Source organism: Nasonia vitripennis (genome assembly GCF_009193385.2).
Source record: "Nasonia vitripennis strain AsymCx chromosome PSR unlocalized genomic scaffold, Nvit_psr_1.1 chrPSR_random0007, whole genome shotgun sequence".
Taxonomy (NCBI): Eukaryota; Metazoa; Arthropoda; class Insecta; order Hymenoptera; family Pteromalidae; genus Nasonia; species Nasonia vitripennis.
In genome coordinates this window covers 180,908-206,696 of record NW_022279666.1, presented here as the reverse complement: position 1 = coordinate 206,696, position 25,789 = coordinate 180,908, and the positions used below count along the sequence as shown (strand labels likewise).

General features: G+C 40.5%; 1 protein-coding gene across 1 annotated transcript; it reads left to right on the top strand.

The window, feature by feature from the left end:
• Positions 1-265: 265 nt before the first annotated feature.
• On the top strand, positions 266-20,725 carry LOC116417989. The gene is made up of 2 exons (XM_031933178.2): positions 266-1,950; positions 20,391-20,725. Exon 1 carries the CDS (start codon positions 1,007-1,009, stop codon positions 1,937-1,939), a length of 933 nt encoding a protein of 310 aa, XP_031789038.2. The 5' UTR covers positions 266-1,006; the 3' UTR covers positions 1,940-1,950; positions 20,391-20,725.
• The last annotated feature ends 5,064 nt before the right edge of the window (positions 20,726-25,789 follow it).

The following is a 25,789-nucleotide window of genomic DNA, read 5'->3' as shown; positions in this document are numbered from 1 at the left end:
ATTCAGATCTTTATCTGAAACCGATGTTTTACTATTGGCCGATGTTTTCGAGAGTTTTCGAGAAACATCTCTTAAAGCCTATGATTTATGTCCTGCTCACTTTTATACGACTCCTGGACTAACTTTTTCAGCAGCTTTAAAAATGACAAAGGTAGAATTGGAGCTTCTTACAGATATTGACATGCTAATGTTTATCGAATCGGGGCATTCGAGGTGGAATAAGTCAGTGTTGTAATCGATATGCCAAGGCAAATAATCCATATATGGGTTCTTCATACGATAAGGATCAGAAAACAAAGACTCTCTTATATTTTGATATCAACAATCTTTATGGATGGGCAATGGTACAGCCTTTACCAGTTGGAAAATTTGAATGGATTGATTATGAGACAAATCCAAGTTTTTTCAATACACCGCCAGATTCTGATATAGGCTATTTTGCTGAAGTTGACTTGGAGTATCCTGAAGAAATACATGACGATCATAGGGATTTACCTTTTTGCGCAGAACATCTTGCACCACCTGGTTCAAAGCAGAAGAAACTTCTCACGACTTTGAATGACAAGAAAAGGTATGTCATTCATTATCGAGCACTTAAGCAGGTCTTAGATAATGGACTTCGATTAAAAAAGGTGCATAGGATTTTGAGTTTTGAGCAGAGGGCGTGGCTCAAACCATATGTTGAATTTAACACAGAAAAGCGAAAGCAAGCAAAGAATGAGTTTGAAAAACTCTTCTACAAATTGTTAATTAATGCAGTCTATGGAAAGTGTATTGAACGAGAGCGGAAACGTGTAGATGTGCGATTAGTAAATAAATTTACAGGCAGATACGGAGCAGAAGCACGCATAGCTCTGCCAAATTTCACAGTTGTGCAATCTTCGATGAAAATTTGGTTGCCATACAGCTGAAGAGGACAAGTATTACAATCAAAAAACCAATATACGTAGGTCTCTCAATTCTAGATTTGTCAAAAACATTAGTATATGATTTTCATTATTCATATATGAAAAAGCGAGTTGGAGAAAAATGCAAACTCCTGTATACGGACACTGATAGTTTAATATATGAAGTTGAGGATATAGATATGTATCAAGTAATGAAAGAAGATGTACATAAATTTGATACTTCTGATTATGATGAAAATAATCAGTTTGGAATTCCGCGTGTTAATAAAAAAGTTCCTGGATTGATGAAAGACGAATGCTGTGGCAAGATTATGACAGAATTCATTGGTTTAAGAAGCAAAATGTACAGTATTTTGATTAATGGAGCCGCGACAGTGAAAAAAGCTAAAGGTATAAAATCTAGTGTTGTAAAGAAATCAATCACGTTTGAAGATTATCGAAAATGCCTTCAGGATCTTGTTATTATAAAACGTGAGCAGTGTAATATTCGTTCAAAATTACACATTGTGCATACTGAAAAACAGGAAAAAATTGCTCTAAGTCCACATGATGATAAAAGATTCTTATTGCCTCATAGTACTGACACTTTGCCTTGGGGACATTACAGAATTATGGAAGAACAGATGGCGCAAGCTGCTATGCAAGTAGAGGGAGATGCGGTGGAGGGGATTGTGGTGGAGGAGAGGGGCAACAATGGCGAAGGACGAAAAAGAGAGGGAGAAAGTGAGTGGGGGCATGAAGCAACCAATGAGAATGCTTCGCGGGTAGGGATGACACTTTATGCTGATGGAGGGGAACCAATCAAGATTGAATATGATGTTTTAGAGGAGTTTATGCACGAGTGGGATCCATCATTGGATAGGTTAGGAACTGAACAAGGAGTGAGAAATGATATATTACTAGAGGCTATGGAAGGGGCAGAAATTGTGGTGGGAAACGGGCTATATGAACGGACTAAACACGATGAAGAGCACATTCGAGAAATCGAAGCGAACAACCAACCTTGTGCAAAGAGACCAAGACTCACCTAACTCTAAAATAAGTAAGTTCTATTTCTTAGTTCTCTCTAAATTCTCACCTACAAGACATTTTTCACTAACTTTCATTCTTATTTTCACTTTTCAGAATGGATTTATCTGCACTCAACAAGATTGCTGAGCGCGAGTTCTTGCCTAAGAAGAAAGTCACGGACTTGGAAAAAGATCATGAGTATATGGTGACTGCACTCAAGGAAGTAAAGACGAGATTCGGCACAAAGATCGTGGCTGAGATCGATGACAGCTTTCAAATATTACTGCCCGGGAAGATCTCATCAGCAATCTTGAAAGATCAAGAATTTTTCAATAATCTCTCTAACACAGCAAATAAACTTAGTTTATTTATAACATATCAGGGTGGAACTTCTTTTAAGTTCACCACATGCTAAAATAATGAAATACAAATACTGATAATTGTTAAATACTATTTATTTATTTCTTAAAACTTGTGTACAATTTACATGAATAAATACATTATTAAATATAATAACAATTGCTTTCTTATTTATTTAAACCTTGAATAATTCATACAATCTCATTTTTATCTATCCAACTATTATGCTTGTCACTAAAACCTAACCATTTAACATATACGCGTTTACCACTTTTCTTTAAAACTTTTTCTACTAAATAAATTTCTGGATACATAGTTTTATGAATTTCCGTTTCATAAAAGCCACCAGAGACGGGTTTATCATAATAATCTTTGAGGTGGTAAGTTACTGGATCTGTTTTTACAACTCGCGTTATTGTGAAAATTTCTGTTGACCAGTTTGGCGTATAACCTTTTTCAAAAACATTTTTTATCCTACTTATTCGTACTTTATCTCCTACTTTAAATTTAGGTTTTTTCACTGGCGTCTTTTCATTTGGAAAATGTCTCTTGACTTCTCGCTCATTTGCCAGTGTAACATTTTCAGGCTCGATTCCTGTTGTCCGATGTTTTCTCGAATTGTATGCTTTGAGCAAGTTAGGTAGAATATCCAACCATTTATAGCTTCCTTGTTTGCTGAATTCAGTCCACATTGCATTTTTTAACGTTCTATTGAATCGTTCGCATATACTTGCATGAAGATTACTATGCGAAGAGTATAAGTGTATATTGTGCTTTTTCATAAGTTTTTGAAAAATTGAATTGTAAAATTCCTTTCCTTGGTCAGTTTGTAGATTCTTCGGTACTCGTCCTTCTTTCAGTATTGACTTCATAGCTGTAGTAACATCATTACCACTCTTTGACTTGACTGGCACGGCCCATGCATACTTTGAAAATATATCTATGACAGTGAGTAAGTAATGAAAACCTTTGTTTTCTTTAGAATATGGTATCATTTCTACAAGATCCGCTTGCCAAGTCTCATCTATTCCACGTATGTCATATTTTCTTCTCTTGTATCGCCGACGTGCTGGCTTGTGCAGCTCTTCAGCTACTCTTTGACGTTCCATCATCGTTTACAGTAGATGAAAATCCATCTGGAAATTCGGCTATACGAACTTTTAATTGTTTATTCACTTCTTCAATGATATAATCAATGCCAGAGTAATTGCGAAGAGTTGTACTATAAAGATAACGCAATTTTGTATTCACTTCCAATTGCTGTTTTTCAACTTGCTGCTTATATTCTTCTATAACTTCACCAATTTCAGCAATTTTAGCAGCTATATAATTTATTTCAGATTGTAGAATAACTTTCAGTGAGTGCAAGGTGATTGCATCGTTTGGATGATTGGGCTGTCCTAGGTTGCAAAGTCGCTTATTTTCTAAATCAAAATCACCGTCCGGTGTAAAATTGAAACCAATGCCTGGAGGACCGCGACTCACTTGCGAGCCCTCAAGTTTTCTTCCAAACACATCGAGACTCATGGTAGTACTGATGCAAAGAAGAAAGTTGCATGTCAATATATATGCCCAGCTTCGCGTAATTCCTCAATAATCGACTGGATTTCATTGACGTGATTATTATTTCCAGCTGATTGTTCGGCAATCAATAATCGAAGTCTCTCAGTAAGCTCGTTTGGATCATCCCAATAGACGAGATCAATGGAAGAATTTTTCTTAGCTATTTTATATTTAGGTATAAGTCCTCCTCCGCTGCTGTTTACATTCTTTTTACGTGGTGTGCTGCGGAACATTGGTGCTAAAACATTCTTATATTTATTACTTCTCGACATTCGTATAGATTCATCTTTGCTGAATTTTTTCCGATGAGCATTTGTTGCTTCCAATATCTTGCGATAATTTGCACGATCTGCTGAACTTAAAAGAAGATCATCCGGATATTTTTTAAATAGTAATTCCATTAGTCCATTCGTTTTAGGATAACTTTCATTTCTGACTTTGACATATTTATCATCAAATTCAATTTCTGAATCACCAATCATATACACTTCATCAACCTTTCGCACTCCGTATATATTATCAATGGTTCTACGGCTTTTATCTAGCATTGATAAAAAGTCTTCAGCTGATTCATTTTTTCCACTCGCGGATTTAAATGTAGAATTGGTTATTGTGTTAAAAACATCATCATTATTATCATTATCATCATAATCATAAACGGTATAATCCATTAAACTCGATCGATCGATTCTCATTCGTTTTTTACTGTTGTTTTGATCCAAAATGTGATTGGATGGTTGCTGTAGTGGGCTTTCACTTTTCATCTCAACAAGTTTCTCAAGTGGTGTGATGACTGGTTTTAGAGTATCACCGATGACTTTTTCAAAATCATCTTTCTCCTGTTTTAATAAAGTGTATTTTTTCTTAATAGCCTCACGAGCTCGCAAGAGCTCACTAAGAACATTCTTCTCTTTAGTGAAGTCTGACATGCTTACGTGGCGATGTCTACAACTGAACTGTAAGTTTGAGACTCATAATTCCTTTTTTATTGCAAAACAGTCAAATCCTTTTCTGTATCTACCCTCATTCATCGGTCGATCTTTGTCAATAACGATGAATCCGTATCTATCATTCTTCCAACATTCAGAACAAAGATTCCGAAATTCGTTGAAAGTTAAATCGGTATTCACATGATCTTCATAGATATGTTTAAGATTTACATCATCTTGTCGATAAATTACTAACAAATTGACATTATCTCTAATGAGATGTTTTCCTATATGAGCATAAGATTGACATAGATAGAAGCTATCTACACTCTTATGTCTTCCCATACAGAAGAATGCTCTGACATTATCCTGCTTCTCACATGCCACATCATCAAAAATCATTATTGAATTTGGAAGGGCTTCATCTGGAGATACTACAGATTCATGCTCACTGAACGGAAGATATGATACTCCTTCAATCGGATCCAACACACTTTTGAGAAATTGATACTTTGGCTGATTCAAGGATTTAGAGTATACATACAAATTTTCAAACCTAAGACCATTGGGATGTGTTATTAAAGCCAATAAACTATTTGTTTTTCCACAGTTCGATGGGCCGCAGAAAACTGCTCGTATACTATCTGGTAGTAATTCCCCATGACGCTTTTTTCTCTTCTCTTTTCCAAAATCGAAATTTGTCACAGGGAGTTTGACATTCTGCTCGGTAAAATCCATGTTCACTCAACAGAGTCAAATATAACATTGAGCTCTCGAAATATAAACGCTCGTTTTATATCATGAATGTCAGTTGTGAATCAACACTCGAAGAGAGATGATCATACACAAATCTCAGAAACGGCCGAAAGGCTATGGATTGCTTGATAAAGTTATCAATAACTTACCTGTTGAAATGCATCTTCCTGGATATCAATACTGCGGTCCCGGAACCAAATTGAAAAAGCGAATGAAAAGAGGAGATCCTGGCATTAATCCGCTTGATCAGGCTTGTAAAAAACACGACATAGCTTATTCCGATAAAAACGGAGATCGTAAAGCTGCTGACAAGATGCTTGCTGAGGAAGCTATGCAGCGTGTTAGAGCTAAGGATGCTAGTCTTGGTGAAAAAGCTTTTGCTTTTGCTGTTAGCAATGCTATGAAATTAAAAGGAAAAACTGGAATGGGACTGAAATTTAATAAGTTAGTGACTGCAGTTAAAAAGTCAATGTCAACAAGTAAAAGTTCTCGCAAGGTTATTCAATCAGCCTTGAAGGGCGCACGTCAAGCTGTTAAAAGTGTAGGTGGAAAGAAAAAAGTTATCATTCCACGTGTTCTGCCGCTTCCATCAAAAATTGGTGGAGTTCTTCCTTTTCTCATTCCATTGTTCGCAGGACTAAGTGCTACCGGTGCTCTAGCAGGAGGTGCTGCTGGAATAGCTAAAGCAGTTAATGATGCTAAAGCTGCGCAGAAAAATTATGAAGAAAGTAAGAGGCATAACGAGACCATAGAAGCTATTGCTTTAGGCAAAGGTCTTCATCTTAAGCCCTATAAAAGTGGAATGGGATTATTTATGAAACCTCATATCGGTCGTGGTCATCAAGTCAGTAGAAAAAAAAAAAACTTCGATTTAACTTTACCAAATCGTGCACTGACTGACTACGATCTAAAAAAATATGCTCATATGATGAAAATTTCAGATTTCCGTGGTGTTTTCATGAGAAATAATCTACCACCCGATGGTCCATGGCGTAATGAATCAGCAGTGGTAAACTTGGACGATTTTCAAAATAGAGGCACTCACTGGGTTTGCTATCGCAAACGTGGTCCTGAAGTACTTTATTTCGATAGTTTTGGTGATCTCAAACCTCCCAAGGATCTCATGATGTATTTTAACGTGAAGGAAGTGAAATATAATTACAAAAGATATCAAAATTTTGACACATTTATATGTGGACATCTTTGTCTCTACTTCTTAGCTGGGAGACTATAAAAGAGATGTTCGCAGACGAATAGATTCATTAGCATCAGATCAGTCATGGAAGATAGCTTCACTCTGAGTCTCTCAGGAAACTCATCTGTCTTGGAAGCGCAATATTTTCCTTCGATTGAACTACCACAGCATAAAAATTTTGTCTTGGGATTAGTTGAACTTTTAACATTCAACTCTATTCCCAATGTTGACCATTCAAATAATAAACTTCATTTGAGCAAAAATAATATTATCACTATCCCTACGGGCAGCTATGAAATTGATGCTATAAATCAATTTTTACAAGAAACTTTGAAATCCAAAGGAATTGAATTTTCTTTGAAAGCTAACAACAATACTCTCAGAAGTGAAATTCTCTGCAGTCATCAGATAGATCTCAAACCTCGCGATTCAATAGGCCGTCTCCTTGGCTTCGCTCCTCGCATTCTCAAAGAGAACATTCAACACAGCTCTGATTTACCTGTGAAAATTTTGAGAATCAATGCACTCAGAGTAGAGTGCAACATTACTGCAGGTGCTTACATCAATAATAAGAAAGTTCATACAATCCATGAGTTCTTTCCCAGAGTGCCTCCAGGATATAAAATCTTAGAAGTTCCGTCTCATGTGATATATCTACCACTCAGTGTCAAGTGCATAGATCATCTACAAATTCGAATTGTAGATCAGGACGGAAATTTGGTGAATTTCCGAGGAGAGGAAATTACTATTAGACTTCACATCAAATCTGTATAATGGGTATCGTTTACAATTCTGGAACATATATAAGTCAACCATCATGTCAACCAGTCATCAGTCGACCAAAGAAACTCAAACCGTTAACACGGAAGAGCATTCAGTTTCTGAAAAGCCTAGGACTAAAAGTTCGTGGAAAAAATTCACGTGTATAATTCTTTGCTGCTTCCAGAAAAATGGACGAAATTCTAAGCATTCAATCAGGTGTCGTCTTCGATGAGTCTATTGCTCATTACGAGGTACACGCCCATCAACCATACTCATCATTAAGCTTTGATAATAGTGATGAAATTCGTATTTCTATACAACATCAAGATCTATGCCTCTTACCATCGCGTAGTTCTATCCACGTATGTGGGAAATTGAAACTAAAAGATGGTTCAACAGCACCAACTAAAACAAAATTCGTGAACAATGGCATTTGTCATCTGTTTGATGAAATTCGTTGAGATTAATGCTGTGGAGATTGATAAAAGTAAAAATGTTGGTTTGAGCAGTCTCATGAAAGGATGGACTTCATTTAATTCGAATCAGAATAACATGCTAGAAAACGCAGGCTGGCTTGGTGATGAAGAAGATACCAAAACGATTGTCGATGAAAAGGGAAACTTTGACGTAGCGATTCCACTGAGTATGATCTTGGGCTTTGCAGAAGACTATAAAAAAATTATAGTTAATATGAAGCATGAGCTCATTCTTACAAGATCGAGAAGCGACTTAAATGCAATAATCCAGAATGGAACTACATCATCTGGCGTAACTACTTATGAAGATTGTGAAGTAAAAATAACGAAGATAGAATGGTTAATGCCATATGTTATTGCATCAGATAAACAAAAAATCCAGCTATTGAATTTCATTGGTAAGGATAACCCCATCTCTATGTGTTTTCGTTCTTGGGAGATATTTGAATATCCTCTTCTTCCAAGCACGAATAAACACGTCTGGACAGTGAAAACTTCAAATCAATTGGAGAAACCTCGTTTTGTAATTCTCGGACTACAAACAAAGAGAAAAGCTACAAGAACTGCAAATGCCAGTAGATTTGATCATTGTGAGATAAGTAATGTGAAACTTTTCTTAAATTCACAATATTATCCATACAACAATATGAATCTCGACATATATAACAATCAGTATGCAATTCTCTATGATATGTATGCTAATTTTCAAAAATCATACTATGGAAGAGAGCCGCAGCCGTTGCTGACAAAGCCTATGTTCATCAAGAATGAACCACTCATAGTTATTGACTGTTCACGACAAAACGAATCTCTCAAGAGCGCTCCTGTCGATGTACGTCTGGAGTTTGAGGCTAAAAAAGATTTTCCTGCTCACACTTCAGCATACTGCCTAATCTTACACGATCGCGTCGTTCAGTACAATCCTATCAGTGGGAATGTCAAGAAGCTCGTCTAGGCTGCACCAAAAAATGGAGTATGCAGTAGACATGACTGGTTTCAAGCAAACCGAAGAAGATTATATTCTAAAGGAAATAGCAATCATACCTCTTAACAAAAATAGTGATCCTGTTTTTCTAATATTCAAAAATCCCTTCTCATGGAAAAAACTGTCAGACAAAATGCAGAGGGAAAACAATTGGCTTAAACATAATTATCATGGCATCAGGTGGAAAACAGATGGACATCAATACTCTCAAATTGGAAACTTGCTTCGTGACGCTCTCCATGACGCGTCAAAAATTTTTGTCATCGGTGCATTAAAACAGAAATGGCTTCAACGATTCAAATTTTCCGTCTACAACATTCAACAATATGGCTATCCATCAAAACCATCTTTCAAGTGCGTCACAGTTTGCACAAATCATAATCCAATCTACAAGACTGCCTGCGCACTTCATACTGTCAAACTTATGAAATTATTCTATCAGTCATGCAAACATTTGTAAGAAAAAAAAATTAAATAAATAAATAAATTAAAAAAAAAAATAAAAAAAAAAAAATAAAATAAATAGTAGAGAACACTATAGGCATTCTGGCTCATTTACGGTTTCTGGCTCACTTTGAGAAAGGGGGTGAGCCAGACTCCGTACGTATTCTGGCTCACACTGAGAGAGGAGGGGGTGAGCCAGAATCCGCATGAGCCAGTATGCCTATAGCCTATCTACTGACACCGATAAGTTTTAGGAAGATGCCCCTCCTATTTTCTTTTCGTTTCGCTAGTAGTGGACGAAAATGCATGAGTGTCGCAGATACCTACAGAGATAAACGTTGTAAAGGCTTTTAGCGATTGTCGAATGACCGAAGAGGGCGTGAAATACACGCGCGGACGGCTGGGTGTTATGATAGTCATTTTTTTGGCAGGAGATCCGTTATTTTGTTGCGCTACCTGCTGAGAGCGCGGAGATTAACGCGTCGTACTGACTTTGAAGAGTTAATTCCTAGAGGCCTGCAGAAAATCCCACAAAAAGATGCAGAGACACCGATAAGTTTTAGGAAGATGCCCCTCCCATTTTCTTTTCGTTTCGCTAGCAGTGGACATTGTAAAGGCTTTTAGCTTTTTGACAAGTGACCGAAGAGGGTCGCAGGAATCTAGAAACTACGCCCACCGGCAAGACCTTTCTTTTTGTTTCGCTACCCACGGTGAAAATGAATTATTTTTTGGAAAAGGTTTGCAAAAGTGCCCATAGATTATCTCTCGTAGTCAAATGAATTTCTTTTTTTTTGACGGGGAGGAGCATGGTCAAGGGAGGTGTTTTTGAAATTAAGGGAGGGATATTTTTCTCCAATTAGAGGACTTTTCAGGAAAGAAGTGGGAAAAGAAGCTCAGTAAATCAGTGGATTTTCAGCAAAATAATGAAAAGTGTGCTCCGGTCTTCGAGTATAAATAACCCCTCAAGATACACCAGAGGCAGTCCCAGGTTTTCTTGCAAGCTGACAAGAAAATGTCTTCGAAGAAAAGTTCACCAATGCAGCCTTCTCGGAGCCGTCGCAGTCTACGGGATGCTCAGGAGCGTATACGTTGGCTGATCTCCAACGCATCGACTCTCCTGACGATGCTAGACTACGTGTCCTGGGCAATAGACGTAGTAGAAATATGTAAGTCAATTTTCTTATTAATCCACTTTAAAGTCACGAATTTTTTAAGTTTTTAATTAATTTATTTGAATTTTTTTTTAATGTTTCAGTGCCACAACCACCAAATGCTGCTTTGCAACAATTGGCGCCGCGACGATCGCCGACAGCTGACCCGCCTCGACGATCCTCGGTGGCTGACCCGCCGCGGCGGTCGCCGGCAGCTGACCCGCCGCGGCGGTCGCTGGCCGCTGACCCGCCTCGACGATCCCCGGCAGCTGACCCGCCGCGGCGATCGACGGCTGAGCAGCCTCGACGATCACCGACCGCTGAGCAGCCTCGACGATCACCGACGGCTGAGCAGCCTCGGCGATCACCGACGGCTGAGCAGCCTCGGCGATCACCAACGGCTGAGCAGCCTCGGCAATCCTCGGCGACCCGAAGAAGACGGTCTCGCTCGAGCTCGAGTTCGAGTTCAAGTTCGAGCTCTAGTTCGAGTTCCAGTTCAAGCGGAACATCTTCGAGTTGTGCGTCGTGCATATCGGTCCAAAATCGCAAAAGCATACGCGATCTTGGACCGATTCCCAAGATTGAGAAGAGGAAAGCAACAGGTAAATATTTAATTTATAATAAATTTATATCACCTTATGTTTTTTAAAAAATAATAATAATTTTATTCTTTCTTTTACAGAACAAATGGGAAATGAGCAAAAGAAGAAGGTGGGAGAGAGTAGCAGCAGCAACAGCAGCAGCAGCAACAGCAGCAGCAGCAACAGCAGCAACAACAACAACAGCAGCAACAACAACAACAACAGCAGCGACCACAGCAACAACGCAATTTACCAAGAATTATTGATGATGAAATAATAATAGATCATGTAAATGTAAATAAAATTTATAAAAATTATAAAAAATAATTAAAAAAAAAACAACTGTAAACACCTATAACGAGTTGACTAACGTGCTCTCGTTATGTCTCTCTCCTCCGAATATATATGTGAATAACTATAATTCTGCATGTACATATCCATGTAAACATGTACTATATTTCAGCAGCAAGGTAAATAATGTCATATTCGCGATTAAGCTGCGCAGCATTAAGACTCACGACGCCGCCGCGGGCACACGTGCACGAGGGCGTGCACGTACAGCATACTGTGCTACGGGCCAGGCTTCGAACAGCCTTCAAGAAGCCTGCAACGAGTTGCTCATTCGGATCGTCGTCAATTCCTCTCAAATACTTTATACACGGTTTGCAAACACCGTTTATTTGGCGCCCAAACGTTTCGGGATTATAAACTGTTAAATAGTAATATAATAGTACTATCTAGCAACTGCGTAGTTTTCGCGAGCGCGAGAGGAATTTCGAGAGCGAGCGCGTGTGTTTACAAGTAAGGATTATATGCTCCCGAGTCGCCTCGCTAGGCGCGCGCGACCCTACGTGTTTACGTCCGTGAGAGTCAGGCAGCGGCGAAACATAAACAAAGAGCACAGTTCCAGCGCTCTAAAATTTTATCATTGGAATAATTCGAGCGTGAAATTTTAGAAATATTCAAAACTCGAATTTTCGACGATACTACGGCACGGAATTCTTCGCTTCCGAGCAGCCGTATAATACGTATATTGCCGTCGCACTCGATACGATTACGGCAAGCGGCGTGCGCTAAGTAGCATATGAAGACTTTTAATAATTGTTACGTTTATTAATTAATAATTAATTACGGTTGAATCAAAATTTTGCTTTTTGCGTTGCGTTTTTTTTATTTTTAGGCACGTTCACGTGTATCCTCGACAAATTAATAGTCAAATTTAAATAATTTTTTTCTTTCTCCTACTCATAAAAATCAAAGTTGTTTCTTTCGTTTTTTTTTCTTTTTCGTAATATCGAAGAAACTTGAAAAATGGCATCAAGCTGGACTTTAGCCGACCTGACAATCTTCAAAGAAAATGTAAATACTAGATTGCGAGATTGGATTCAAAATTTGTCGAGTTTAGAAGTGAACAACGCGTTAAGCTATTTAGAATTACATACAAACGGTACGTTGTTCGAGCGTGCGAATAGATTGTTGAGAAGACTACACGGCAACTATACGGCCGAAGATTTCGTTCAAGAAGGTAATCTAGAAGAAGACGCAGCTAGACGAGACGATTTGTGCGTAACTTTCATACAATCGACAGCCTTTCCCACAGATTTGAGAAATGATGTCCTTGCTGTGATGGACGCCGAAGAGGCATTAGATGAAAGTCTGCAGGGAAATGTCCAATTGCCGTCAAGCTCCCCACACGACTGCCAAAATGAGCGAGACATGTCACTTACAATGACTGCAGAATCAAGGCCACAGCGGCAAATAAATACAGATTTAATAGATTTCGAAGCGCCGCTAATGCCGACGCAGCTCAGTACGACCGTAGCAAATAGCGCTGCGTCCCCGCGCTTCAATAATACAGTAGCTGCGAATAGGAATACAGCGGTGCCTACTACAGCACACTGTACCTCAGCAATGGGCACACAAGCTACGGCAGCATACACAATGCCGCAGATCGCAGCTAGTTCAACCCACAATTCAGAAGCTACGAATAAAGTTCGCACTGTTTTGCCGAGTGGAGAAATTCGTTACGTCCCGTTCGCGGTAGCCACAGAACTACAGAGAGCCTGGATATCTGAACGCGAACTGCAGAAAAATCAAGTAGAGATGAACAACTACATTGGTGAACAAGCAGAAACGATCAAATTCCTATCGTTAAAAAACACCGAACTAGAAGCAGAGAATAAAGATCTGTCTAAACAATTACAAAGCAAGACGAACCGCAATGCGAAAAATGTTCAATTTCAAGATACGTTTGATTTAAATTATTACGATATCGTGGATCAACATAGTAAGTTTAATTTAAACGAGACAAAGCCGCTAAGTGCACACGCCCCAATATTTCACTCCACGGCTAAGGCCTACGGTCAGAACGTCCAGCCGGGAGTTCCAACATCTTCCCTTGGATTTTCTTGCATGAGCTCTCCGCAGCATCGCAACGTTCTATTGCCCGCCGCGACAGCTCCCAGTCAGCCCGCATGCTCGAGCTGGGAAGGGGGGATTTGGCCTCAGGCGGCCAATAACCAGACGCTCTCGCAGTCAACCCCCCAAGCGGCATACCATGCTACGGAAGCTGTACCAAGCTTTACTCGTAATACCTCAGACACTTCCCGTCCGAGAACCAAGTATCTCGGCAGAACTGTTCGCGAATGGAGGTTAAAATTCTCTGGCGAAAAGGGAGCGAGTATTGAAGAATTTTTGGAGCAAGTCGAAGAGAATAGGCGCTTGGATAATATCCCGGACGAGGAGCTTTTAGACTCTATGGTCCCTATGTTCGAGAAGCCTGCCCTATTTTGGTACCGTACTATGAGGCACTCGTGGCGAACGTACCAAGATTTTAAAAGAGCAGCTCTCAATAATTACAGCAGAACCAAGAGAAATAAGCGAAGTCTAGTAGTTGAGGCTCATCTGCGTACGCAAGGAGAAGACGAACCCGTAAGAGATTATATCGCCTCCTTGCTCACCATTTTAAGTAGATTTGAAAAGCCGTGGCAGCTACAAGATCAAGTGGATCTTATCATCGACAATATGCTTCCGAAGCTTAAGAAGAAGATGAAGGTTTTCAAGGGCCGATTGACTAATGTTCAGGAGTTCCTAGATAAAGCTCAAGAGGCAGAAGATGACGAAGAAGGCCAGTGGAGGCCGCCACCTCCGGCAGATCTAAGTATGCTGCCAGAAACCGCGTACAAGCCTCTCTCCAAGGCCGCGCGGGCCAAGCTCGCCTCCATGACTTCAAAACCGCCGTCTCTGACAGAAGCTGACCTAGAACAACTCTTCGAGAAGTTTTTCCAGAAGAAAACTCAGCAGTCTGCCCCATCGAGCTCCAAAGCATCTGGCTCAAGGAAAAACTCCCTCGACAATAAGGCTCCTGCATCGAGAGCGAATAACTCACCGCAACCAGGTGGCTCCAAACAAGCATCAACCCGTGGTGGCGGCAGAGGTCGGGGAGGAAGACGAGAAATAAGCCGCACAGATCCCGTTACTCCCAAGTCCGACAAGAATAAAGACAAACCGGCGGGACCAGACGGTGATAACCTTCTCTGCTGGAATTGTAGCTGGCCCGGCTACACAAAATTTACTTGTCTGGGTTGCACTTCTGAGCAATCAAAAAACGAGAAAGAGAGCGCGTAGATGAGGTCCCTACCGCTCTAGAGAATCCGCGTACCTTCAACGCTACAAGCGTAACAGGAGTAGCGCAAACACTTCACGGCACGGCGGGCGACTCACCGCTAGCAACGGGTAATCCGACCGATGTGGAGGCGTCTTGCGATGTAGGTACTGTTGCCAGCGCTTTAGTAGAGAAGTACCCACGGTGGTGGCTGACCGTAGAAGTCGGCCAATATCAATTTAGAGGACTCTACGATACCGGAGCTTCACGCACCGTCCTCGGCCCCACAGGCTTATCGCTCGCGGCTTCTCTAAATAGGCGCGTCCGACCCCATGTGGGCCCTGGAGCTAGAGCAGTCGACGGTCACTATGTCCCCATAATTGGTAGTGTCAAGTTGCCCTTCACTGTCAAAGGAATAACGCATCTGATTGACGTTCTTATTTTGAGCGAAGTCGATACAGAATGCACTCTAGGTGCAGACTTCGTTCGCGCTTTTTCCGCAATACTAGACCCTGTAGCAAACAAGTTACACCTCAAAGGCACAGACGTCGAGGTGCCGGCCTCCCTCTCGTCTGCACGTGCTGAGGAGCTTATGTCGCTCGCCTCTCTCGGGATAGAAGCGATCACCGATGAGCAGCGACTAGAAATCGACAATCTGATGAAAGAACTACTACCAGATCCCTCTTGCGAGCAGCTAGGCTGCACAGGATGGATACATCATGACATCGACGTTGGCAGTGCTCGCCCCATTAAGCAGAGGTACTACCCTGTTTCAAAAATTTTAGAGGACGAAATGCACGAGCAAGTGCACAAGATGCTCCGTGCGGGAATAATCAGAAGGTCTAAGAGCAATTGGTCTAGTCCGGTGGTTATGGTACGGAAGTCCGACGGTAGTTTTCGATTCTGTGTCGACTACCGAAAAGTTAATGCGGTGTCTAAAATTGCCGCGTACCCGCTTCCTTACATGGATATGATATTGCGGAAAATACAACACGCGAGATACATTACCGCCTTAGATTGCTCTGGAGCATTTTTACAAATACCTCTTACAGAGCGGTCTATTCCGATCACTGCTTTCACCGTACCTGGACTCGGCCTATTTGAATTTGTCAGAATGCCCTACGGCCTGGCGGGCGGCCCGGCTACCTTCCAGATGCTGGCTGACAAATTGATCACGCCAGAAATGGAGCCGTTTGCTTTCGCATATTTAGACGATATTATTATTGCGACTGATACGTTTTCAGATCACATCAAGTGGCTCACCCTAATCCTAAAACGGATAAACGAAGCTGGTCTGACAATAAACCGCAAAAAGTCTAAAATCTGCATGCCCGAGGTGCGCTACCTCGGTGTGCTCGTGAACCGCGAAGGCTGCCGTCCTGATCCCGAACGAGTCAAACCCATTGTCGAATACCCGGCCCCCAAGAACCTTAAGCAATTGCGCAGATTTCTTGGTATGGCCTCTTGGTATCGCAAATTTTTAGAAGATTTTGCAACGCTATGCGAACCGCTTACCGCGCTCACTCGTAAGAATGTTAAATACGAGTGGAAAGACGAACATTGGGCTGCTTTTGAGCAAGTAAAGGCTTTAATCGCAACTGCCCCAGTCTTAGCAAGGCCTGACTTCAGCGCTCCGTTTATTGTAGAATGTGACGCCAGTGACACAGGGCTTGGTAGCGTTCTCTTGCAGCGCGTAGATGGCGAGGAGCGCGTGCTCTGTTTTGCGAGCCGCGTCCTGTCTGCTACGGAGCGGAGGCTGTCAGTGACAGAGAGGGAATGCCTCAGCGTAATCTGGTCTATAGAGAAATTTAGACCATACATCGAAGGCTACCACTTCACGGTAGTGACAGATCACCACAGCCTAGTGTGGCTGCAGAATTTAAAGCATCCGAATGGAAAATTAGGCCGTTGGTCTCTACGCTTACAGTCGTATGATTTCGACATAGTACATCGGAAAGGCAAGGACAATGTGGTCCCCGACGCACTTTCGCGTATGTTCGAGACCGACGAAGACGAATCAGCTGCAATAGCATCCCTCCACGTGGATGAGTCTATAAACGACCCTTGGTACTTAAAGAAGGCTAAGCAGGTCGCTGAAGACCCCACGGCGCATCCCTTTTGGAAAATCACCGGCGGGCGGCTTTATCATTATCGCCCTGACCCGACAGTAGACGACTTATTGGAACAAGACGAAGATGCTTGGAAGCTTGTAGTACCACGAGAACAGTGCGAGCAGGTGCTCGCTGAGTGCCACGATGAACGCCTAAGAAAGACGAGCACGCCAGTATCCTTCAACCTGTGCCGTCGGCAGAAGCGACTACGAGCTCTGTGCCGGAAATACAGACTTCGGTTGTGCCGAAGCACCGGGGCAGGCCACGAGGCTCTAAAAATAAGCTACCTCTGCCGACAACGACGTCGCCTCGGCGCCTACGACCCCGAGATAAACAGAATTAGGAATCCCTTCTTTAATTCTTTTCCCTGCTTCTGCTTGTTCCTGTTTGCTTGCATAAATAACACTTTTGCTTTCGCTTATCATAAATTTTGCCACCTACACCTACGCCCCAGCGGTTAGTTATAGCCTATGGTATAATCTGTTCCACAGGATCATGCTACCCATCAAGAAGGCAGGTGAGAGGCCAGCGACCTTCATTGAGGTGCCAGCTGAGCTGTTGGAGCAGCTCAAGAAGCTGGTCACTGACACCATCCTGGCTCAGACGACTGATATTCCGTCATCGGTGGGTAACCTGGCCAGAACTCCTGAAGTCACTGGGAGAGACGGCTAACGGGACGGCCAGACTCTGGCCGGACAGGTCGGCCCCAGCCTTACCTGCCCCGCCACTGGTCCAACCGCAGCTCCCTACCGACGAGCTGAGGGAAGAACCCGTCTTGGAAGCCGCTCCCCAGGAAGAGGAGCCGGAGATAGAGGAGGCCCCCCAACCAGCGCCATCTCCGAGCTCGTCCACCCCGTCGACGACAGACAGCTTGACTCTAGCACTGCAGGAGTGGACAGCGCTGGAGGCGAGAACTCGCGCTTGTCGGAAGGCTAGACAACAGGCTCAGCAACAAGAGAGTGCGGCTTATGAAGAAGTCCTGCGCTTCTCGCGTCACCCCGACGTCAGGGTGAAGGCGCTGGTCCCGGCGGAGTTCCTCGCCAAGGTACGAAAAATGGTGGAGCTACGGGAGCATATGGTGAAGGCAGAAGCCCAGTGGCTGGAGGACTGGAAGAGAGAGGAGCAAAAGCAAGCTTTGAAGCAAGAGCAGCTGAGAAAGTTGCACGAACTGGAGGAGATCCGCGCTCAGCTACACAGCCTCGAGGCTCCCCCCGTAAGCAAGCAGAGCGTCTCTTACTCCAGCGAGCTGCCTGCAAGAGAGCCTGGGCCAGTGGCTTTAATCTACCGGCATGCTAAGGAGCCCTGTCATGCCATGGATGGCCCTCGCCCTGATCTGAGATATGTCAGATTCTGCCGAGCGTGCAATCTGACAGGAGTCTCAAGGACGAAGAACTGTCCGAACTTCTTCTTACACAACAAGTTCCATAGCGGAGAGTATCCACGCTATCGCTACTAGGAGTTTCTACACAGAAGAAGGTCTCGCCTCTTGTCTAGCTTCGCAGCACCTACAATTAGAAGACTGTTCTAATTGAACTATTTAGTTCCTACTTGTAATTAGATCGTCGTTACAAAACGTAATGAATATTTTTTTTATTTTGTTATTTTCGTTGTATGGCACCGACGTCTACAACTCAGTGCATATTATTGTTTCTTTAGTTAGGCAAGAGAGACAAAGAGACTTATTACTCTATCTAATGTACATTTTTTTTTCCTGCCTTAGATATTTAATAAATCACTATTTTGTAATTTCCTAAATTTGTCCCTTTATTTTTCTTAATGGAGAGAGACCAGTTGATCGAGTTGGTACCCCCTGCTACCAACGTCTGGGGGTGGGGCATATAACGAGTTGACTAACGTGCTCTCGTTATGTCTCTCTCCTCCGAATATATATGTGAATAACTATAATTCTGCATGTACATATCCATGTAAACATGTACTATATTTCAGCAGCAAGGTAAGTGAGAGAGTTCACACTTAAGCAGCTAGCAATACGGAGAGAGCCGCGCGCGTGTGTGAGTGTGTCACGTGAAAGAGAGTGAGAGAGTGGGAGAAAGCCCGCGCTGTCGCGCTGTCGCGCTCCGCGAGACAACTTTTAAAACAGGTATTAGATAATGGACTTCGACTAAAAAAAGTGCATAGGATTCTGAGTTTTGAGCAGAAGCCTTGGCTCAAACCATATGTTGAATTTAATACAGAGAAGAGAAAGCAGGCCAAGAATGAGTTTGAAAAGCTTTTCTACAAGTTATTAATTAATGCAGTATATGGTAAGTGCATCGAGCGAGAACGATCTCGCGTTGATGTGCGATTAGTGAATAAATTCACTGGTCGATATGGAGCAGAAGCACGTATAGCTCAACCAAATTTCCATAGTTGTGCTATCTTTGATGAAAATTTGGTTGCTATACAGCTAAAGAGAACAAGTATTACAATTAAAAAACCAATATACGTTGGTCTCAGCATTCTCGATTTGTCTAAAACATTGTTATACGATTTTCATTATTCATATATGAAGCGACGACTTGGGGAAAAATGCAAACTCCTTTACACCGACACAGATAGTCTGATATATGAAGTTGTTGACGTGGATATGTATAAAATAATGAAAGAAGACTTGCACAAATTTGATACTTCTGATTGCAAAGAGAACAATCAATTTGGAATCCCGCGTGTCAATAAAAAAGTGCCTGGATTAATGAAAGATGAATGCTGTGGCAAGATTATGACGGAATTTATTGGTTTACGTAGCAAAATGTATAGTATTTTAATAGATGGATCTGAGACTGTGAAGAAAGCCAAAGGCATAATCGAGTGTTGTGAAGAAAACAATCACGTTCGAAGATTATCGAAAATGTCTTGAAGAACAAATTATTGTTAAACGTGAGCAGTGCAACATTCGCTCTAAATTGCATGTAGTGCATACTGAAAAACAGAATAAAATAGCACTAAGTCCGCATGATGATAAAAGATACTTATTACCTCATAGCACAGACACTTTGCCTTGGGGTCATTACCGAATTATTGAGGAACAGATGGCGCTGGCTGTAATTCAAATGGAGGGGAATGAAAAAATGGCTGATACAAGAGAAGAAAGAGTGGGGGAGATAGAGAAGGGATATGAAGCGACCAATACTGAAGAAGAAAGCGAGAGAGCAATGGAGAGGGGGAACGAAGTGACCAATGAAAACAGTGCAGCACGAGTGGGGATGACACTTTATGACGATACAGGTGAACAAATCATTATCCAATACGATGTTTGTGAGGAGCTAATGTACGAATGGAATCCATCGATGGAGGAGGCATCTTCCGATAGAAGGGATATTCTACAAGAGGCGATGGAAGGGGCAGACATCATGGTGGGGAATGGGCTATATGAACCGACGCACCACGGTGAAGAGCACATTCGAGCAGTTGAGCTTGAAAATTACCTTCCTTTGGAGAAGAAACCAAGACTCACTTAACATTTCCAAGTAAGTTCTTAGCTGATTTTCACTATTTTTTTTTGTTCTCAAAGAAAATCTTTTCTCTAATACAAATTCTTATTTTTTACATTTCAGAATGGATCTATCTGCACTCAACAAGATTGCTGAGCGTGAGTTCTTGCCTAAGAAGAAAGTCACGGATTTGGAAAAAGATCATGAGTACATAGTGACTGCACTCAAGGAAGTAAAGACGAGATTCGGCACAAAGATCGTGGCTGAGATCGATGACAGCTTTCAAATATTTCTGCCTGGGAAGATCTCATCAGCAATCTTGAAAGATCAAGAATTTTTCAATAATCTCTCTAACACAGCAAATAAATTCAGTTTATTTATAACATATCAGGGTGGAACTTCTTTCAAGTTCACCACATGCTAAAATAATGAAATACAAATACTGATAATTGTTAAATACTATTTATTTATTTCTTCAAACTTGTGTGCAATTTACATGAATAAATACATTATTAAATATAATAACAATTGCTTTCTTATTTATTTGAACCTTGAATAATTCATACAATCTCATTTTTATCTATCCAACTATTATGCTTGTCACTAAATCCTAACCATTTAACATATACGCGTTTACCACTTATCTTTAAAACTTTTTCTACTAAATAAATTTCCGCATACATAGTTTTATGAATTTCTGTTTCATAAAAGCCACCAGAGACGGGTTTATCATAATAATCTTTGAGGTGGTAAGTTACTGGATCCGTTTTTGCAACTCGCGTTATTGTGAAAATTTCCGTTGACCAGTTTGGCGTATAACCTTTTTCAAAAACATTTTTTATCCTACTTATTCGTACTTTATCTCCTACTTTAAATTTCGGTTTTTTCACTGGCGACTTTTCATTTGGAAAACGTCTCTTGACTTCTCGCTCATTTGCCAGTGTAACATTTTCAGGCTCGATTCCTGTTGTCCGATGTTTTCTCGAATTGTATGCTTTGAGCAAGTTAGGTAGAATATCCAACCATTTATAGCTTCCTTGTTTGCTGAATTCTGTCCACATTGCACTTTTTAACGTTCTATTGAATCGTTCGCATATACTTGCATGAAGATTACTATGCGAAGAGTATAAGTGTATATTGTGCTTTTTCATAAGTTTTTGAAAAATTGAATTGTAAAATTCTTTTCCTTGGTCAGTTTGTAGATTCTTCGGTACTCGTCCTTCTTTCAGTATTGACTTCATAGCTGTAGTAACATCGTTACCACTCTTTGACTTGACTGGCACAGCCCATGCATACTTTGAAAATATATCTATGACAGTGAGTAAGTAATGAAAACCTTTATTCTCTTTAGAATATGGTATCATTTCTACAAGATCAGCCTGCCAAGTCTCGTCTATTCCACGTATGTCATATTTTCTTCTCTTGTATCGCCGACGTGCTGGCTTGTGTAGCTCTTCAGCTACTCTTTGACGTTCCATCATCGTTTACAGTAGATGAAAATCCATCTGGAAAATTGTCTATACGAACTTTTAATTGTTTATTCACTTCTTCAATTATATAATCAACACCAGAGTAATTGCGAAGAGTTGTACTATAAAGATAACGCAATTTTGTATTCACTTCCAATTGCTGTTTTTCAACTTGCTGTTTATATTCTTCTATAACTTCACCAATTCCAGCAATTTTAGCAGCTATATAATTTATTTCAGTTTGTAGAATAACTTTCAGTGAATGCAAGGTGATTGCATCGTTTGGATGAATGGGCTGTCCTAGGTTGCAAAGTCGCTTATTTTCTAAATCAAAATCACCGTCCGGTGTAAAATTGAAACCATTGCCTGGAGGACCGCGACTCACTTGCGAGCCCTCAAGTTTTCTTCCAAACACATCGAGACTCATGGTAATACTGATGCAAAATAGAAAGTTGCATGTCAATATATATGCCCAGCTTCGCGTAATTCCTCAATAATCGACTGGATTTCATTGACGTGATTATTATTTCCAGCTGATCGTTCGGCAATCAATAATCGAAGTCTCTCAGTAAGCTCATTTGGATCATCCCAGTAGACGAGATCAATGGAAGAATTTTTCTTAGCTATTTTATATTTAGGTATAAGTCCTCCTCCGCTGCTGTTTACGTTCTTTTTACGTGGAGTGCTGCGGAACATTGGTGCTAAAACATTCTTATATTTATTACTTCTCGACATTCGTATAGATTCATCTTTGCTGAATTTTTCCCATGAGCATTTGTTGCTTCCAAAATCTTGCGATAATTTGCACGGTCTGATGAGCTCAGAAGAAGATCATCCGGATATTTTTTAAATAGCAATTCCATTAGTCCATTCGTTTTAGGATAACTTTCATTTCTGACTTTGACATATTTATCATCAAATTCAATTTCTGAATCACCAATCATATACACTTTATCGACCTTTCGCACTCCGTAAATATTATCAATCGTTCTACGGCTTTTATCTAACAATGATAAAAAGTCTTCAGCTGATTCATTTTTTCCACTAGCGGATTTAAATGTAGAATTGGTTATTGTGTCAAAAACATCATCATCATCATCATCATCATCATCATCATAAACAGTATAATCCATTAAACTCGATCGATGAATTCCCATTCGTTTTTTCATTTTCTTACTGCTGCTGTTTTTATCCAAAATATGATTAAATGGTTGCTGCAGTGGGCTTTCACTTTTCATCTCAACAAGTTTCTCAAGTGGTGTGATGACTGGTTTTAGAGTATCACCGATGACTTTTTCAAAGTCATCTTTCTCCTGTTTTAATAAAGTGTATTTTTTCTTAATAGCCTGACGAGCTCGCAAGAGCTCGCTAAGAACATTCTTCTCTTTCGTGAAGTCTGACATGCTTACGTGGCGATCTCTACAACTGAACTGAAAGTTCGAGACTTATAATTCCTTTTTTATTGCAAAACAGTCAAATCCTTTTCTATATCTACCCTCATTCATCGGTCTATCTTTGTCAATAACGATGAATCCATATCTATCATTCTTCCAACATTCAGAACAAAGATTCCGAAATTCGTTAAAAGTTAAATCGGTATTCACATGATCTTCATAGATATGTTTAAGATTTACATCATCTTGTCGATAAATTACTAACAAATTGACATTATCTCTAATGAGATGTTTTCCTATATGAGCATAAGATTGACATAGATAGAAACTATCTACACTCTTATGTCTCCCCATACAGAAGAATGCTCTAACGTTATCCTGCTTCTCACATGCCACATCATCAAAAATCATTATTGAATTTGGAAGGGCTTCATCTGGAGATACTACAGATTCATGCTCACTGAACGGAAGATATGATACTCCTTCAATCGGATCCAGGACATTTTTGAGAAATTGATACTTTGGCTGATTCAAGGATTTAGAGTATACATACAAATTCTCAAACCGAAGACCATTGGGGTGTGTAATTAAAGCCAATAAACTATTTGTTTTTCCACAGTTTGATGGCCCACAGAAAACTGCTCGTATACTATCTGGTAGTAATTCCCCATGACGCTTTTTTCTCTTCTCTTTTCCAAAATCAAAATTTGTCACTGGGAGTTTGACGTTCTGCTCGGTAAAATCCATGTTCACTCAACAGAGTCAAATATAACATTGAGCTCTGGAAATATAAACGCTCGTTTTATACCATGAACGTCAGTTGTGAATCAACGCTCGAAGAGAGATGATCATACATAAATCTCAGAAACAGCCGAAAGGCTATGGATTGCTTGATAAAGTTATCAATAACTTACCTGTTGAAATGCATCTTCCTGGATATCAATACTGTGGTCCCGGAACCAAATTGAAAAAGCGAATGAAAAGAGGAGATCCTGGCATTAATCCGCTTGATCAGGCATGTAAAAAACATGATATAGCTTACTCAGATAAAAACGGAGATCGTAAAGCTGCTGACAAGAAGCTTGCTGAGGAAGCTATGCAACGTGTCAGAGCCAAGGACGCTAGTCTTGGTGAAAAAGCTTTTGCTTTTGCTGTTAGCAATGCTATGAAATTAAAAGGAAAAACTGGAATGGGACTAAAATTTAATAAGTTACTGACTGCAGCTAAAAAATCAATGTCAACAAGTAAAAGTTCTCGCAAGGTTATTCAATCAGCCTTGAAGGGTGCACGTCAAGCTGTTAAAAGTGTAGGTGGAAAGAAAAAAGTTATCATTCCACGTGTTTTGCCGCTTCCAACAAAAATTGGTGGAGTTCTTCCTTTTCTCATTCCATTGTTCGCAGGACTAAGTGCCACCGGTGCTCTAGCAGGAGGTGCTGCTGGAATAGCTAAAGCAGTTAATGATGCTAAAGCTGCGCAGAAAAATTATGAAGAAAGTAAGAGGCATAACGAGACCATAGAAGCTATTGCTTTAGGCAAAGGTCTTCATCTTAAGCCCTATAAAAGTGGAATGGGATTATTTATGAAACCTCATATCGGTCGTGGTCATCGAGTCAGTAGAAAAAAAAAACTTCGATTTAACTTTGCCAAATCGTGCACTGACTGACTACGATCTAAAAAAATATGCTCATATGATGAAAATTTCAGATTTCCGTGGTGTTTTCATGAGAAATAATCTACCACCTGATGGTCCATGGCGTAATGAAACAGCTGTGGTAAACTTGGACGATTTTCAAAATAGAGGCACTCACTGGGTTTGCTATCGCAAACGTGGTCCTGAAGTACTTTATTTCGATAGTTTTGGTGATCTCAAACCTCCCAAGGATCTCATGATGTATTTTAACGTGAAGGAAGTGAAATACAATTACAAAAGATATCAAAATTTTGATTCATTTATATGTGGTCATCTTTGTCTCTACTTCTTAGCTGGGATACTATAAAAGAGATGTTCGCAGACGAATAGATTCATTAGCATCCGATCAGTCATGGAAGATAGCTTCACTCTGAGTCTCTCAGGAAACTCATCTGTCTTAGAAGCGCAATATTTTCCTTCGATTGAACTACCACAGCATAAAAATTTTGTCTTGGGATTAGTTGAACTTTTAACATTCAACTCTATTCCTAATGTTGACCATTCAAATAATAAACTTCATTTGAGCAAAAATAATATTATCACTATCCCTACGGGCAGCTATGAAATTGATGCTATAAATCAATTTTTACAAGAAACTTTGAAATCCAAAGGAATTGAATTTTCTTTGAAAGCTAACAACAATACTCTCAGAAGTGAAATTCTCTGCAGTCATCAGATAGATCTCAAACCTCGCGATTCAATAGGCCGTCTCCTTGGCTTCGCTCCTCGCATTCTCAAAGAGAACATTCAACACAGCTCTGATTTACCTGTGAAAATATTGAGAATCAATGCACTCAGAGTGGAGTGCAACATTACTGCAGGTGCTTACATCAATAATAAGAAAGTTCATACAATCCATGAGTTCTTTCCCAGAGTGCCTCCAGGATATAAAATCTTAGAAGTTCCGTCTCATGTGATATATCTACCACTAAATTCGAATTGTAGATCAGGACGGAAATTTGGTGAATT